At 38.1% G+C, this 18,704-nt stretch overlaps 1 protein-coding gene across 1 annotated transcript in view; it reads right to left on the minus strand.

The window, feature by feature from the left end:
* Positions 1-18,704, minus strand: part of CDC42BPA (CDC42 binding protein kinase alpha) — a 190,801-nt gene that overhangs the window by 77,720 nt on the left and 94,377 nt on the right. Inside the window, exons 8-13 of the mRNA XM_044450310.1 lie at positions 18,252-18,500; positions 16,647-16,726; positions 14,862-15,028; positions 12,097-12,219; positions 2,293-2,426; positions 907-1,149 (exon numbers count right to left, since the gene is read on the minus strand). Coding sequence (XP_044306245.1) covers positions 907-1,149; positions 2,293-2,426; positions 12,097-12,219; positions 14,862-15,028; positions 16,647-16,726; positions 18,252-18,500 — 996 coding nt within the window. The remainder of the gene's footprint in view (positions 1-906; positions 1,150-2,292; positions 2,427-12,096; positions 12,220-14,861; positions 15,029-16,646; positions 16,727-18,251; positions 18,501-18,704) is intronic.

Consider the following 18,704-nt stretch of genomic DNA (forward strand, 5'->3'; position numbering starts at 1 on the left):
ATGGGTACAAGACCCCCTTCTATCCAAGCACCTCAGCAACTGGTGTGTCCAGGCAAGCCACCTCTGGTAAAGAGGTGGCACAAAGCCAGCAAGGCTAGTAGCCACTGATAATCTGTGTTGGATGCTTAGGTAGAAGTCAACAGCAATGAGCATCCCCAGTTCTAGGCAAAGTGAGTTGCAAGCAAGTTCAACTGACCCCAATTGGACTTAAGTGTGCTTGGATGTGTATACTAATAGCACAATTCTGTACATGTCTACCCAAAGGAAGTCCCACTGAACCCAATGATGATTATTCCTAGGTAAGTAGGTACAGGACTGCAGACATTCTGATTTTCTTCCATATCTTACAGAACCATGACATTTTCCTATCAGACCTGTTTCCCACACTTTGTTTAGCCTCTCTATCAGATCCAGAACAGTATCCACTTGTTTCAAGATCAGGACAGCATTAGCACAGATTCCTTCTGCATCCTCTGCTGACTTGCCCCATGCCAGAACAAGTATTTCTGCTCAGTTGGGATTACTATTAGAACTTCTAGCTCTCCAGTGTGTTAGTGAAGGGTCCTGCTGGTAAAAACATAGGAACAGAAGAAAAGCCATCCTGGGTCAGATCAAAGTCTTTCTAGTTGAGCATTCTGTTCAGCCAGTGATGAACCAGCTGATCCAGGGGTACTCACAAGCAGGGCATGAATGCAATGTAACCCTGGTACACAGGAAGGTTCAAAAACTGTTCAGTATCTAGCATATAAGACTAAAAAATGCAACACTTTATAGATAAACAAAAACTTCCTGTAGAGAATTACAAACTGTTATGTACCAATTACTATTACTTTTCAATTAAAAAGATGAGGAAATAGCTTTATTTTGAGACTCCTTCCCATAATCACTATCCCACAGATATCTTACTTCTTTTTTCATTCTGTCTGTTCTGCGTAGCTCTTGCCTTAAGCTTTCCACTTTTTGCATCACCACTTCCATCTCTTCTTCCTTATCTCTGACCTGACGGGTAAGTTTCTGTTTTTGTGAATGTAAGTCAGTAAGTCGCTCATTCATCTCAGAGAATTCCTGCATGGCTAGTTTCCTCTGGCTGTGTGCATCTTTCAACTCTTTGGTTTGGATCTTTAATCTTTCACTAGACTCCATCAGTTCCTGCAGTCAAAAACAACGGATTAGATAAGCTTTCATTTTAGGATTCTGCTACTGCATGGATATTAGAGTCCTGTTAAAATTTGTGCAAATAAAAATGGAAGTACACTTCTTATCCCAAAACAAGATATACTATGCAAAATCCAAGAGTGTTTGTAACAAGCAAAGAAGTTCCCATGAACATTTTAGCACTCATAAGCCAAATCTTAATTCAATCAATTATGCATAGTCATAGTCACTGCCAAATGTTTCTTTAAGCCACTTGCCTCCATGTTCATATCAGTCTCCGTCTTGTCTACTACTGCTAGCTGCCAAGGGCTTGCTGTGCAGGACAGGGTATGTTTGTGGAAAAGGGAGGAACCTAGCTTTGTATCATCCCTGTTAAACTGCTACCGTGGATGTGCCAAGTCAAAGATCTCCTGCTACCTGGTTCAATCAGATAACCATGCTGTTTCCTATTAATGGACATCATCAAAAGAACCAACTTTGGTGTGTTCTTTCACCTATCACCAAACACATGATCCAGTATGTAGTAGCCCTCTATTCAAGAAAAGCACAATAGATATTTTTCCCCAGAAGATATGTTCCAAGCAAGTGGTAATATTTCATTTTCTTAAAAACTAGTTTTACTTAATTATACTATAGAAGTTATTTTAAAGTGTAAGGATAAAACATTTTCACATTCATTTTTAGTTGAGCGCATGTATCTCCAACATTGTTGGAACCTTGTTCTTCCATAAGATATTCATAGACACATATTCATCCAGTACCTCTATCTTCACACTATTTGCAGACTTTATATTATATCATTTTTCTGGCATAGTTCTTCATGATTTACACTATAGCTATCATCCTAACTTGATTCCAAAAGGATTTTCTATATCAAGAGCAGTGACCCCATGGAACAGTTTAAAATCTGGAATCAATCACAGAAGACCATACATTTGGCAACACTTGTAATATTTTTAATAATAACCATTTCAGAAAATGCACTCAGAATGCAGACAGGCTGATATGTTTATAAAAGCCTAATCATTTTTCTGCATAACTCAGTTAAAACCATTTTAATCTCAGCTGAAATGTTCTACAGTGAAATGGACACGTACAGTTGTTTTTAAATAATAAAACAGATGATATTCCTTTTACCTTATTAAGATCATCCCTCTCTTGCTTTAGTGCTTTGATTTGCTTCTCAAAAGCTTTGATTTGTCTGGCAGCATCTTCTAAATCTCGTCTTGCAGAACTGGCTTCTTCAAGTTGCTGCTCTAGATGTCCAGAATCTATGAAAGGAAATCATTGCTAAATACCACATGGTAAAATACTGTAAAGCACTTATTGCTGAATGCTGTGCAATACTGATTAGCCACATAAGGACCCAGGGCTAACCAGCCCTCTGAGGACTACCTCCTGAATGTGAATTGCTAGTCTGGAGGAAACAGGTATGTGCATGTATGTATACTGTTGACTGTGGACTAATAGCTTTCACATCTATAGAAAGAGGTGGCCCATCATCCTCCATCTCTTCTTCCAACTGTCCCTTCTGTAAATATATCCCTGATAAGGGATATATGACTTAGTTACATATGAAAACCTAAGTATATCCTCCTCTTGATTACTACAGAATAGTTCCCAATTTGCTGTTTGATAGGTAAAAAATAGTGCTCTAGTGTGAAAAATTGCTAGAGTTAAACCTGTAGAAGTCACAGAATGCTGCATGTCCTTGGCCAGTCCTAACCTCAATACTTAGCACATTTGCTTGTTTACATTTCTTGCAAGTTTGTTGCTTTTTGTTCTTTTGTTGTTGTTTGTTCAAGGTCACTTATAGACGTTCGGAACTATAAAGTAAATGCAAAACAGCTGCCTTGAACATTCTTAGTGAAAAAGTTGTGAATAAAGCAAATAAATAAATAAACTACACTGAAAATATATCCAAAAGCTCTCTTTGTCCAGAAAACAGCAGCTAGGTTGCTAACTAGTACTGCTTACTGGGAGCAGGTTACTCTCTTACTGAAATGGCTACCGTGGTTTCTAGTTTGTTTTGGGGTGCCATCATTTGAAATTTAGGGTTTGGCTATCTGAAGGACTACCGCCCTTGAGCCCAGGTGAGTACTAAGAGCATCAGCAATGGCTCTCATGAAAATTGCTCAATATCCAAGAAAAGAAGGCCTCAATGGCCATGCTTAACATGTGGAACACCTTCCTGAAGGGAGCTTGAATGTCTGCTTCTTTATTGACATTTGGTTGTATAACAAATACCTTCCTTTTTAGGAAAGCTTTGGGAGCATAAACTGTTTCAACATGCCATTTTAACATGTTCTAATTCTGCTTGAATTTCTGTCCTCTGTTTATGGAGTTTTGAAAGGTAATATTTTTGATCTGGATTCTTAATATTAATATTTACCTGTTTTATTCCTCTACTTTATTTTTGTTGGCATTTTTGAAATGTTATTTCTTTATGAGTGTTACCTGCCTTGAACTCTTCAGGAAGGGCGGAATGATTTTTAAATGGAAAAAAGTAAGGGGTCTAACGATATGCTTGGCAATGTGAAAATCTAAAAAAAAGCAGTCACATGTTAAAAATTATACAACGCCCTCACAGTAAGCTAAATTTCAGAAGGTTCAGTAAACCAAGAGGATAATTATTTCCGTAAAGCAACATCTTACCCACTAAGGTTTTTGGTTTTAAAGGAAAGAACTAACCCTATGAACTAACCTCATGAAAAAACTAACATAATCAGAGAATATGTTTAGTGCCTTTCCAAGGATGGAAGTTCTAGATTTAAAAGAATAAAAAACTCTGTCTCTCTGATAAGCCATGTCTTCACTTCACTGGTCAATCATGGAACTTTAGCACTAAAGTTAGGCACCTGAATAATTTTTATCTGTCTAATTTGCATAGTAACCTAGTTCTGACCTGAATAATTAAGTTTAACATAAAGAGGGATTGATAAAGAAGCAGTATACCAAGCTGTGAAAACAAAGTTGACGTTTTAGTGATATAGAATCACTGTTATTATTCTAATCCAATCCAAATGATTGCCAGTTATTTGTCATGGTATTTATTTATTTTTATTTATTTATTTTTCGATTTATATCCTGCCTTTTTCCTACAAAGGGCTCAAGGCAGCTTACATCATTCTCCTCCTCCACCTTATCCCCACAACAACAACCCTGTGAGGAAGGTTGAGCTGAAAGTCTGTGACTGGCCCAAAGTCACCCAGTTGGCTCCATGGCTGAGTGGGGACTAGAACCCAGATCCTCTGAGTCCCAGTCCCATGCTCTTAACCACTACACTACACTGGCTCTCTCTATTTTATTTATTTATTTATTTATTTTTCAATTTATATCCTGCCTTTTTCCTACAAAGGGCTCAAGGCAGCTTACATCTCCTCCTCCATCTTATCCCCACAACAACAACCCTGTGAGGTAGGTTGAGCTGAGAGTCTGTGACTAGCCCAAAGTCACCCAGTTGGCCTCATGGCCGAGCGGGGACTAGAACCCAGATCGTCTGAGTCCCAGTCCCATGCTCTTAACCACTACACCACACTGGCTCTCTATATTAGAACGATCTCATGAAACCCCTATTCCCAAATATCTGTATTAATGAGAAGTGAAAAAAGTAATTGCTACCTATGAGAATCAACAGCATGGCCCTTACATGACAGTATTTCTTAACATTTCACTGTACAATGTAAAAATTACTCAGTATCTGGAATGGCTAGTTGGTTGCACAATTTTGCCAGTGTTTTTGTTTGGCCTTTTAAAGGAAAAGACAAAGGAAGAGGAAAACAAAGCACGAAAACACATCACACTTGTACTTGAATAACCCAAATGTGTGGACACAAGAGAACAAACAGCCAGAAGTAAATCAACAGGACAAAATAAATACTGAAATATCTAAAAGAACAAAAATGTTCAGGGATGCCACACCCCAAATTTCATTTGTTTCAAAAGAGCTTAATACCAAGTAAATGGAATGTTTGGCATAGTTAATTTAAGTTTAATTCACAGCATAAGATTTTTGAAAATGTTCGCTTCTGCCTAATGAACAGCAGTTCCACAAGATTGTGTCCTTAACTGTTTAACTCATTATGTCTGCCCGTACATGCATGCATGTGTCTTTAGCAGATTGTCATTTAGGAGTCAGAAATTTCAGATGTATGACATTTTAAAAAATTGTTATTTTACTTTAGGGAATAACATAACAAAATACAACATGTTATATAGGATAACATCTGTTTTCAGACACAGCACTTTGGAATATAGGATACCACCTAAATCATATGTAAAGGCAGGGCTTTTTTTGTCATAGAACGCACGCACGTTCCGGCACCTTTTTTTCAATGGATTTTACTAAGTGATTTTGGCTTAGCAGATTAGCAGCAAACATCATTAACATAGTGCCTGCAGGCTGCTATTCTATCTGCTATCTGATCGTGAGAGAGAGCTGCTCCTGACTGCTCCGGTTTAGGATTGGTGTGTGTGCTGACTGCCGGGGCGATGTGAGTTCTGGCACCTTTTCTTTTTACAAAAAAAGCACTGTGTAAAGGTACATGTTTTAGCAACTTAAATTGCAGTCTGTATGTTTGCACATGTTTCTAAAACAATATGAAGGAAAATGTTATGTTATGGGTTGGCAGATAATGTTCTGTTGATCATATGGAGATGGCTTTATTTATTTCTAATGTTAATACCATTTGTGAAATGAGCATATTCCTGAAAACTTTTTTTAAAATATGTTAATCCTTTGAAAAGCAAATTAAAAATTAAAACCCTGACATTAAACATATGTCAGCTATGTCAGAAAACACAGGCATGTAACAATAAACCAGAACAGCAGAGAATTCTGGTTTGCCATTTATAAACTGGCTGACTGCTCCTATTTTGGCTCCTTTGCCAACTAGTGTGTTGAAACCAGTGGAAGAGAAGGCAATCTGGAGTAATCTGGCGGTAGGCAATGGCATGCTTGTGCAGCCCAGGTAATCCAGGATCCTCCAGATTTTCTAGCTATATTGTTATGTACAAATGTACATAAGTTCATAACCAGCCTTTTCTGGACCAGGACACCTGCATTAGCATTTTTTACAATTCAGAAAGACCAGCTCTATAAAAGGCAGGTATTTTACAGACCATTAGATACTAGCAGTACTCCATACCATTCTGAACCCTTATTTTGGAATTTAGAAAACTTAGATGACACTTCTAGCTTGATGCCATGGATTATTAACTCACTTGAAGTCACAAGCACAAGAAATGTATTATGCCATTAAAGAGAGCCAGAACAAATCTCTCTTTCATACATAGATCACTTTGTTCTTCTGTCTACTCTTCCCTTACATTTTTCCACTATATTAAAGATTCCTCAAAGTTTTCTCCTATGTAACTTAGATAAGAAAATATTGTACCTTTGACCCCAAAAAACTGAAAGCATATGCTAGGCTATCACTTCTTGAAATGATGGGGAAAGAAAAATGTCAAAGTTTACTAAGACCCCTGCTGAGCAGAACTATTTATATACCACATTATAACTTTTATTTTAATGTACAGTATTCTTCGATAGGCATTCAATAAAGTCACAAAGATTAAAAATGAAATGCAGTGCCCATGATGCAGTAATGAACTATTTCCCATTCTAGTCTAGGTTAACAACTGTAGTTCTACATGTAATGAAACATCTAATAATGTTGCTTAACAAGTACAACACCATACAGATGAGTTGTAGAAAGCTGTCAGTTCATTACATAATAAAGAGCAGACTTCATTCAACACTAACACTTCCTTCCGAGTAAATATGCACAAAATCAGGCTATATGTTAAAAATACCCAAGTGCATGGGGCAACTCAAGATTTTGTTTCTAACTTACAGAAGCATAAAATTAAAAGATTCTACACCGAACCCTGCTCCAAGGCCTCACAGTAGGAAAACATGAGAACAGAAATATAATTACAGTCCTGAAAATCAAGAGAATGAAATGGGTTTTCTAACTTCTTCCTCCATTCTATTAACTTCGTAGCCACAAGGGCAATATTTTCCTTATTTTACATACCAACAAGTATCTGCATTTTATGCATTACTCTGCTGAAATTGAAGATTACATAATTTCCTTTTGCTACTGCAATCTGGTTTTATATGGCTATAAAATCAGTTGAAAATATATAATGCCATACAAATTAAATTGAAGATGTGATTGAAATTTAAGTTAGGAAATCCCATACAAGAACACAATATATAAAATAACAAAGTGATAGCATCTGTATTTGTGCTTAAATGAATTACAGGACTATCCAATGTGGCTGCCCCCAACACTCAGGATTATAGGCATTTTATTGTGGCTGGAAGGAATGCAAAGGTGAATGATGCCTCTGTATTTCTTTTGTCTTGCAAATACTTAGCTGATTTTTTTACCTGCTTGCAAGGAAGTCAAGCTATGGCACCACCATATGGCACTGGCTTTTAAATTAGCCTTTCTTACTCAACTGGTGCAGAAAGAACACTGACTACGAGGGAGGAGGGATGGCACTATAAGATTGGCATCTCAGTTCTGACCATAGAATGCATTTTTGAGGTTGGAGCAGAGATTTCAACCTCTTCTATGGCTATCCAGAGAGTAGCTGCCTGGGCAATGGTGGGATTTGTAGGACAGTCTTCTGCCAAATCACAGGAGTAAGAGGCTATAATCCATCCCGAGAGTATCAGTCAGAATTAGTAGAAAATCATTAATAGAAAACCAACATAACCATAGTCCAAGTTTATGCTCCAAAAACAGATGCTGAAGAAGAAAAAGTCAAAAATTTATATGCGGATGTTCAACACACCAAAACAAAACATGCTGTTAATCCTAGGTGGCTGGAACACAAAAGAAGCAAACAAAGTTGGATCAAAAGTTGTAGGAAAATTTGGCCTGGGGAAAGACATGAAGCAGGAGAATGACTCATACAATTTTGTGAAACCAACAATCTGTTCATTGCAATTACAATAAAGTCTTGGATTGTGAGCATAATTCATTCCAGAAATATGCTTGTAATCCAAAGCACTTGTATATCAAAGTGAAGTTCCCCATAAGGTTCAATGTAAATAAGGTTAATCCATTCTGCAACTGTTTTTTTGTAATCACAAAATTTCGATGCGGGCGCGCTCGGGGGGGGGGAACAGGTGTGATCACAGGCACCCTTGGGAGGAGGTGGGTGCGATCGCAGGCACACTTGGGGGGAGGGGGGGAGATGATGTTGTACTCACACCCGCAGCAAGAGAGAGAGGTGCTCAGTTGTGACGTGACACTTAGCAGGCAAAGTGCACGTGATATTCATACTGCAAGACATAGCTAGTTTATCAAGTTAAAATTTAGAAAAACTTTTTGCTCATCTTGCAAAATACTTGCAGATCAAGTTACTTGCAATCTAAGGTTTTACTGTACATACTTCAAACAACCACTCAGCCAAAGGTATATACGAGCATCACCAGATGGCCAATGCAGAAACCAAATAGATTATGTAATTGGGGACAGGTGATGGTGAAGCTATATTCTTGCTGCCAAACCAAGACCAGGAGCAGATTGTGGTAGTAATCTTAATTCTCTTATTTCACCTACTTATTTATATAGCAATGGGACACTTAGGGAAACGATGGCTTCCCGTTGGACTAAGAAAATGGCAGGAGCTTGTCCATTTATATAATGAGGAAGGGAAGTGGGGCTTCCACCAAAAATTCTAGCCTTGGGTAGAGGAATCTTCCTAAATGTAGCACTGCACAGGCATAGCGCCCATATGTGTGATGCACAGAGACCATGATGGGTGTGTTCTAACTCCTTATTGTCTTGATGTGTAAACCTCTATCATGAGCAAGAAGTTTCAGTTACAACAGAATACAGAGAAACAGAATTGTTTCCTATAGGCAAAAGTGTCAGAGAATTGTCTATTTTATCTCCCTAACTGTTCAATCTGTACTCAGAACAGATTGGAAAACTAGATTAGAATCAGAGGAAGGAGTGAATATTGGCAGAAGACACATACACATCAATAATTAAAATATACAGATAACACATACTGCTAGCAGAAAGCAACTTAAAGGAAGACTGCAGCCAAGAAAGCTGAATAAGAGTGAGACTAGGAAGGACAGCAATGAAGGAACCAGAAAAGACAATAAAGTGTAAGGACATTTCACTGGGGAATCCAGGGTTAGGTCAAGACCATCCAAACTATTGTTCTCCCAATCACAATCTGTGGCTATGAAAGTTGGACAGTGGAGAAAGTTGACAGGAATGCACTGAAAATGATTGCATTGAAACATGGTGCTAGAGGAGAACTTTGTGAATACCCTGATTGACAAACAAGTGGGTCCTGGATCAAATCAAGTCAGAGCTTTCACTAGAGAATCAAGCTAGGGAAAGTTGAAGGCAGAAGAGAAAAAGGAAGATTGAATATGAGATGGATTGACCCCATTAAGGAAGTCATAGCCTTGAACCATTGGGTCATAGTAAGTCAGAGTTGACTTGAGGGTACATAACAGCAGCACTTCTGTCAAACCATGCATATGATTGAGCTGTAAAAGTTTATCTCATTTTATCACATTCTACATTCTGTAGATGTTTCAAGCCACTTCCCCAGAATCAAGCAGAAGATGCAGGCATAATACAGAATAATTTCCCAAGTTCAATGTAATTTACAGCTCTGAAAATAATCATTTCAATGATTAACTAGAACAATCAAGAACTGGAAGAAATTATTTCATTATTAGATATCCCATCTTTACCACCAACTCTTCTACTTGTTCACTGATTGGAACCCAGTTTAAGAGTATTTCCTGGAACAATTAAACTTTTCCACATAACAGTACACTAGCCATAAATCTCACTTAGGTTTTCATACCTGAATATGTGATTCACTCTCTTGCACACACATATAAGATATAAACTCTTCCATGCATACCCTAACAAAGCTGGGATGCCAAAATTATTCAGTATAGTTTTTCCATCTACAGTTGTTTTCGACAGAAAGTACATTCCTGTATAACAGTGGTCCGGGAAAAACAGCTATATTTTAAGGATTTTTTAAAAAGTCAAACAGAATGATCTTATCTTCCAATTTAATCCTGAATATACAGCCAAACCACAGGCTCACTTTCAAATGCCAAGAAAACTATGAGTTTAGTCGATTTACTGTTTATTTAAAATGTGGTTTCTAGCAAGTACATATGATTACAATCAGAATTGTGATCGCAAACTCATAATGTCTGAAAAAGCAATAGCCAATATTAACTCAAGAGGGGAACTCTAAGGGCAAAAGTTGTTGTGATGATGGGAATGAGTAGCTTAATTCTATATCTACAAATGTGAATAAATATCACACTCCACTTATAAAGCTTGGCAGGCCCACAACTTTTATGGCTATGTTCCTTGCATTAGCAAAGGTTGTCAGAAAAACCTTTTCTGAAATGCCTAAAAGCCTCTCTGCTGCCTGCATAATTAAATGCATCATGGGGCTGACAGGCACAGTTGGAAGATGTGCTTCTGTGCAGCACCATGCTCCTGTTATTCAAGATAACCTGGCCACTAAAACGGCTTATGGGAGAAACTCACAAAATATGCATAGGCCAAAATATTCCAGTCCAGAAGAATATTACTGAGAAAATGTATTACAGAGATTACAGAGAGTGTAGAGTGGGCATGCTGAGAATGGTAATGGTGCTATGTAAATGAGAAGTATTTTGTAACTGGGCATGTTGCAAGCATGTGTGTATTTCATGAATAAATATTCTGACTGGAGAAGCAACTGATACTCAGAATAAGTCATGCAGTTTTTATTCTTTTAACAGTTCTAATCCATCCTTACTAAATTAATTTTGGCAGGATTAAAATATAATAAACAATGGTATAAATGAATTGATTACAATAAACGCTTGGGCTTCATAAGAACTTTTCACCTACATGGTTCACATTGTGACAACGTGGGCCTGAAGTAGAACCACTGCCTTCTTTACTTGCCCAATGAAAAGCCAAGCAAGCTGCATTTGTTCCATGGCCTCGGAACCAATTCTTAGCCCTTCATGAATCCCTTTATCTGAGATCCACTTACAAAAGCAAGAAAAGTGTGTGAAATAGTAAGCAGAGCCCTATAGCAAGGGAAATAAGCTGGGACAGATTCACATGGGACTACTGAGACAACCAAACAGAGAAACACCCACCCCAGAGGAGTGGCAGTCTAGATAGACAATCACAGCAAAAACTAGAGTAAAAGTCAAGACATATTCTGGAAAAAATCAATGAGAATAAAAAACTCTACTGAAGGAGTTGCTGAAAAAACCTTCAATCTTACAGCTCAATTCCAAATACCAGAACACATGCTGTCCTGGATCCCACCAAAAGAACCACCTAGTTTAGATACTGCAATGACCTGCTGGATGGTTCCCAACAGCCCACTAGCAGTGAAGTTGCAATAAAGACAACAGTTATCATGATGGTTTGCTCCCCAATGTTTAGAGGTATACTCTCCATAAACTCAGACGTTTGATTTAGCCATTATGGCTATTTGTCAGTGGTGAACTAACCCCCTTTGAAGCCAGACATCATCACTATTTTGTCTACCAGTGAATCCAACAAATAATGTGTTGTGTAAGTGCTTTCTTTTGCCTGTCATGTTGTTATCATTCTATCTACCTACCTACCTACCTATCTATCCATCTATAAGCTTTTGTATAGCCCGAAGTGCCTCATCCTGCCTAATCTTGGAAGTTAAGCAGGGGTGGGTCTTACTGATATCTAGAAGGGTGACATAAATGTTGTGAACTTCCCAGAGATCATTGGCTATGTGTGGCATAGGAATGTAATTTAATAATAATAATTACGCAAGGTCCTAGTTTCATGAGAAAAGAAAAAAATTCCCTTATCCATGTTCTTAAACATGTAGAACAAACACCAAACATGATGTATTAAACAATAAATAGCTATGACTTACCAGTCACCTGTTTTCTTAGCTTTTCAATTTCTTCTTTTAGGCTTTTAATTTCTGTATCTTTGCTTACTGTTAATGGACCATCTACAGTTGAATAGTGCAGGGCCTGGATTGTTTGTGTAGACTCTTAAAAAAAACAAATCACATACTTGTGAGATGCTGCATCCCAAGACTCAATATATATTTTTAGCACAGTTTTGGCATCTTGAGACCTATTCCCACATAGCAGACTACTCAAGGCAGTACTGGGCTAGGGCTCAGTCACCAGCCCAAAGTCACCAGGTAAGTTCCATAGTCAAGTAGGTAGCAGAACCAGTTGAACACTAACCCAGGGGTCTTCAAACTTTTTCACCAGGGGGCCAGTCGAAAGCTGCCAGTGCTGGGCATGGGTCGGAAAGGTGGAGCCAGCAGTGCATGCGGGCTGGGCTGAGGGCGGCACATGCAGGCGCGCATGCTGAGGCGGGGCGCGCGTCAAGGCAAGGTGAGGCGAGGCGTGGGCGGTAAGGGGAGGCGAGGTGCGGGGGGGGGCGTTTACGCGCCGCGAGGTGGACACACGAGGCAGCAGCTTGCTCGCTTGGAGACTGTTTTCTCCGAGTGAGCGAACTGCTGCCTCCCCGCACATGGGGCAAGGTGGGCAGCGAGGTGCGCAGGCACATGCACAGCGAGTCCAAATGGGCATGGCGGACCGGATAAATGGGTATGGAGGGCCAGATCCAGCCCCCAGGTCATAGTTTGAGGACCCATGCTCTAATCACTTCACTGGCACTTTCTTATGGTATTACATCATTTTCTTATAACTTATGTAACTGTACAAAAACGTCTTAAGCAACTCCTGCTTTATCAATACAGTCAAACCTTGACTTTCATGGAATTAACTTTTTCAGATTTTATTATTCATGAGTTTTCCATCAATAATTAAATGGGTTATTTATTTATTTAGAAGTTTTGCAGCCTACTGTGGGAAATAACAGACAAAGTGCCTAGACATAATATATATGAATATTGTTTCTTGTTCCACACATTATTATGGTATTTTCTGAAACATATTTGCTGGTCACTTCTTCCATATGTTATTACCATATATTACCATATATGTTAGCCTATAATATCACCCTTGAAACCAAAAATACCCAAACAAAAATTGAGAGGAGTGTCCCCTTATACACTGATATATATGGTATGTCAAGCAAAAAGAAAAAGAAATTCATGAACCAATTGCTGCAGCTACACCAGTGGATACAAACACATAGAAACATAGAAACAGAGCAAGTCAGAAGGGACCTCCTGGGCCATCTGGTCTGACCCCAGCTCCATGCAGGACACGCAGGAAGAGACGGAGGAAGAGGCAGAGGCGGAGGAAGAAGCAACCCAGTACACATGAGTCAACAGTGATAAGCGCTAAGGTTTGGAGGGAGGGTAGCAATATTTACAGTTTTTCCACTTTCACAGGGCCCTGCACCCCTAACCCCTGTGAATGTAGAGGGCTGACTGTATATTATGATTCACATTATGTTTTTTGTTAATGTCTAACTTGTCTTTGTTTCTGTTCTTTAAGTTTTGTGTCAAGTCTTTCTTCATCCGTTTATCACTTCCACTATTTTGACAGCTTCCATTGGCATGTCTATACAGACAACCCCTACATAATGTTCACTCCCTTCCTCTTTTTTTTGTAAATATTTGATGCCATGTCTAGTTAACATGTCTAGTTAAATGGCTTCTCAATAATTAGAAGTCAGAGCCACTAAGACACAACTTACACGTTATTTCCCATCCTTTCCCACCTCTTTCTATTGCTTGTGAGAAGTCTGTTTTTTCCAGGCTAAGGAGTAATTATCCTTACATTCAGTCACTTGCCTAAATCCTACTTTTTCCAACCTTTAACACTTTCTAGATTTGCTTGTTACCTTCATTTAGTTCTGCAAAAATCCAGTTAGTACTTCTGTCATTTTATACTGGCAATTCTCTGCTTCTTATTTCAAATCTCAAATCTTTCTTTTCAATCATCAGTTCCATCTTTCATTTAAACTTCTCTATCAATTAATCTAATCTTAAGACTTCCTTTTCTACTGTCAAAATTGGGTCTTTTTCTTCTCAAATTATGTTTAAACTCTTCCATTTCAAAATTGAAATACACTCATTTTTGTCTCTCCTTTCTTTTCAAACTCAATCTTAATCTTTAATCCTCTTAAAGCCTAGGAATAGTTCTTCCATTTCTCCCTTTTGATCCTTTGTTTAGCTGCTCCTACAACTGAAATGCCAACATATCAACAGTCACAAGATCTCTTCTGTTGCTCTTTTAGAACTATATTTCAAAACCCATCTCTTTTCTCTAGATTTCCACAAGTGACTGTCCCCCTTTACGATCATTTGACTAGCATTTCCTCCAATACATTTTAAATTGCAGTTCCTGGATGAGGCATAGCTCACTTTCATCTTGTAGAGTATGTAATTGTGCTGAACAGGGCTGTCAAAGATAGGACATTTTGGAAAATTTTCATTCATAGACACCATAGGATGGAGGTGACTTGATCAGACATAGCAACAACAGAGTATATAATTATTTATAGGTGTTTTAGAAATGTCATAGTAGTAAGATTAAATATTTCATAAATTCTCTTTGGAGTATTATAAAAAAACATGTTTTCAATTTTGCTTATACACTGTGGTATTTTATTCCTACTAATCTAATACTGTGGCAAATTCAATATATTATTACATTGGTTAATTTAACTTAAATAAATGATCAAAGATCCTTCTCTTAGCAATACCTTGAAGTTTTCTGCTTAGTTCAAGTTTTTCCTGCTCGAGACGCCTTATTCGTCGCTCATATGCTTCTGTGGCTAAAGTATCTTCAAGGGTTCTTTGAACACTGGCATCAAGGTCCATAGCACGTTGCCCAGCTGCAAATCTTAGACTACTGCGGTCTGAAAGGACACTGAGAAGAGGGTTTATTGGTTTTAGAAACTTGAAAACAAACAATATTTTAACCAATTCTTTATTAACTTACACATTAGGGTAGATAGTTCTATTGTATTTATTAATTATATTTCAATCGAATTTCTGAAACAAATTAAGGAATTTTACAAAAATTTCAGAACATAAAAACCACAATCAAATAAAAAGAAAGGAATACGTTAAGAACAACCTTATAAGATGTAGTGACCAAAATAATGATTTTACAAGACAAGTTAAAAAGATGTGTTTTGACTCTTTCCTGAATGCACAGAGATTGGGGACCAGTTGAGGCTTGAAAGGGAGTGCATTCCACAGTTAACATGTGCAAATTATTCTAAAATGTAATATAGAAATAATAAAACAGCCATGCTTTACACTATCCTCCTCATGAGTAGACACAAAAAACACAGGCAGCCAAAAGTGGCTGTCTATGAGAATTGTGGGGAGAGGGAAGTAGGCAGGTGACTTTAGAGCCTCCATATTCTTACAAGTTCAGAGAATTGTAGTCAGCCACATTGGATAGTGCTATAAAGCTCATAAATTATAAAAGCATTCCAATAAAAAAAATAAAAAAACACATATCAGCAAGGAGAAAACAGCACCCACCCAATTAAAACTTAGTACTTCAAATGTTAGCACTCTGTCTGAATAAAAATGGAGAGTTAACGGAGATGGAGCTAACCAGATCTGCCTTCACAGGGAGTTCAAAAATCTGTGACTAGCCATCAAGAACTCACAGCTGTCTCATGTTCTTGCCACATGTGTCATGTTCTTGCCACATGTGAATCTGCTAATGGTGGGACAGAAAAAAGGCTCTTAATACCTGGGCAGACTGATATAAGACAATATGGTCTTTCAAACAGTGTTGGGCTTAAATAGTGTAGGGCTTTCTAGGACCATAACATTCCCAAGGGATTCAACACTCCTTATAACTGGCCTTAGTCAACAGTTTGGTGGCCACATTAGGGGCCGGCTTATGTTTTTGAATACTTTTCAAACCCAGACCTATTTTTTAAAAGCAGAGTTTGTAAAAGTCATCCAAAGGGGAAGTAACTAAGATTTGAGTTGTTACGTTCAGGACAAATGTAATCAAGGGACTGGTGCACTTGCTATACTCCTGAGCAGAGCCAAAAACAAGATAACCAGGCATAGGGATGAGTCCAGAAGTATACCAAACTGAATATACCCAAGTCTTCAGGGGAGTGTAGCCCCCATCCAAAGCACACTGTTCCAAGTTTCTCTCCTTTGCCTTGGCTGCACAGAGCAGCACTTCCAGAAGACAAATGCACATTTTGTATTAACATTTTTAAAAACTGGATAACAATCATCTAGTTCTGATTTCATCCAGGAAAACAACAAATACTTTACAAAATACAGTATTTTGTATTCACCTGTTATTCAAGGAACATAACTGAAAAGAATGCACATGTTCACATTCAAACTGAAACTATAAATAACATTTCTTTGGAATGTGCATTTTGCTTATAAAACTGTAACTGTTGTTTGTTTCTAAATGTTTATACAAACGGTAAAAAGAAATTACATTTCTGCAACATTAATGTATCCAGCCTTCTCTGAAATGTAAGACTTCAACTCACCAGCTACTTGTGTATGTGAAGCCTACAAATGGCAGGTGATGGCCAGAAAATGCAGTATGTGTTGGTGGGGGCATTGTCTCCTGAGGAGTAAAACAGCAGGCATGAAAATTAAAATTTCACTATGAAGAAACTTGATGTATTTGAATAAATTAAATTAGCCATTTAAATGTTCTATTAGAGAAAATAGCAATCTGCCTTAGGACATAAAGGAATAAAAACACTACAACGCTTCTCTCGCTTGGTAGAAAGCTACCATCCTTGAGCAAGAAACAATACCATATAATTAATGCAGCTGCCTTTCCTGGACCTTTAGAACACTGCAGTGCTTTTCCATCAGCACCTACTTCTCAAATATATAGCATGAGTAACTAGGAAGAAGATCATGACAATAGCAAAGATGGAGCTAACTAGACCTGCCTTGACAGGGAGTTCAAGAACCTGTGACCAGCTAAGCAAAGCTTTGGCTCACATTCTTGACATCTAGTTTCCCTGTGTCTGAGAATGTTCTCTCTCATCCAGATGGGCAGGAGGGCGAGCTTTAAGAAAAAATGCTGTTACTGTTTTGAACAGTCACTGCAATTCAGGATTTATCAAACTTCCAAAAAAAGAAAATGGGTGTATGTGTGTGTGCATTAAAACTTTATTTTTTTTAGTATTTCTCTTGACTATATGCTGGCTGTTCTGTAAAAACCTAAATTTATTTTGAAAGTATTTATAGTGCAGGGGATGCAATAGCACAGTGGGTTAAACCTCTGAGCCACTGGGCTGGTTGAGTGAAAGGTTGACAGTTCAAATCCGCACACAGGGTGAGCTCTTGTACTCCGTCCCAGCTCCTACCAACCTTGAAGTTTGAAAGCATACAAATGCAAGTAGATAAAAAGGTACCGCTTAGGTGGGAAGGTAACAGTATTCCATGCACTTCAGTGTTTAGTCATGCTGGAAACAGTCTGCGGACAAATGCTGGCTCCCTTGGCTAGAAAGCAGAGATGAGCATCGTCCCCAAGAGTCAGACATGACTGGACTTTAATGTCATGGGGAAACCTTTACCTTTTTATTTATTGTGCAGGTGGGCAAATTGTGGTATTCTGGATCTTTTTTTGTCTCACTGTAACTCTTATCAACCCTCTCCATTATCCATGCTGAGGACTGACTGGAATTGTAAGTCATAACATCCTGACTGCCAGAAATTGCCACTGAATTTACAGCATAAAGCAAGTATTTGCTCATCTGTATACATGGACAGATATATGGGCCTAGTTCACACATAATGATGAACTAGATTTTTTAAAATAAAAAAGAATTTGTGTTTTAATGAACAAGACAGCATGCTCATATTCTTACTGTAAACATGAGTGGCTCAACAAACCATGGGCCTGCCATCCATAATTTCATTAGTGTTACATGTGTACCAGGAACCAGGTAAGCCAGAAAAAGACCCAAAGAACTATAGTTTTTTCCCATGATTTGTTTAGAAGGTCCATGGTTTGTTAAACTGTTCCTGTTCGCAATTGGAGCGATCATTCTTCTTGCACTAGCATACCCGCTAGTTGACAATAATTTTTATTAAATGTAATTTGAGAGAAATTGCTCTTATATATAACTTACAGAATTCTTTAAACAATCATCATCTACATCAAAATTTGATGTATCTGTTGGACTGCTGACTTCAGGGATGTAAGGTGCTTCACAGTTTCTAATATTATCCCAGTCGATCCCTGAAAAAAATGGGTGGCTTTTAAAGTCTTCTATTCCATTCTGCCCAAGTCTATGCTCTCTGCTGCAGATAAGCCTTCGAATTAGGTCCTTGGCATGTTCAGATACATCTGTCACTTGCACAGGAAACTGAAACCTCTCCTTTAAGAACAAGAAGAAGAAGACATGGAAAATCAGTGCACACTGAGAAATTGTAGTTTGCTGTTCCATTTCCTTATGATTGCAGCACAAAACCACATAAAACTTATTAACTATCAGTGAAGCTAAATCAGTGAGTGTATATACAAGGACACAGTACAGTCTTCTGAATGCTTATTCCCTCTCTGTTCAATGGTACTTACTAGT

The sequence above is a fragment of the Varanus komodoensis genome, unplaced genomic scaffold, assembly GCF_004798865.1.
Source record: "Varanus komodoensis strain SLA01 unplaced genomic scaffold, ASM479886v1 scaffold1, whole genome shotgun sequence".
NCBI lineage: Eukaryota > Metazoa > Chordata > Lepidosauria > Squamata > Varanidae > Varanus > Varanus komodoensis.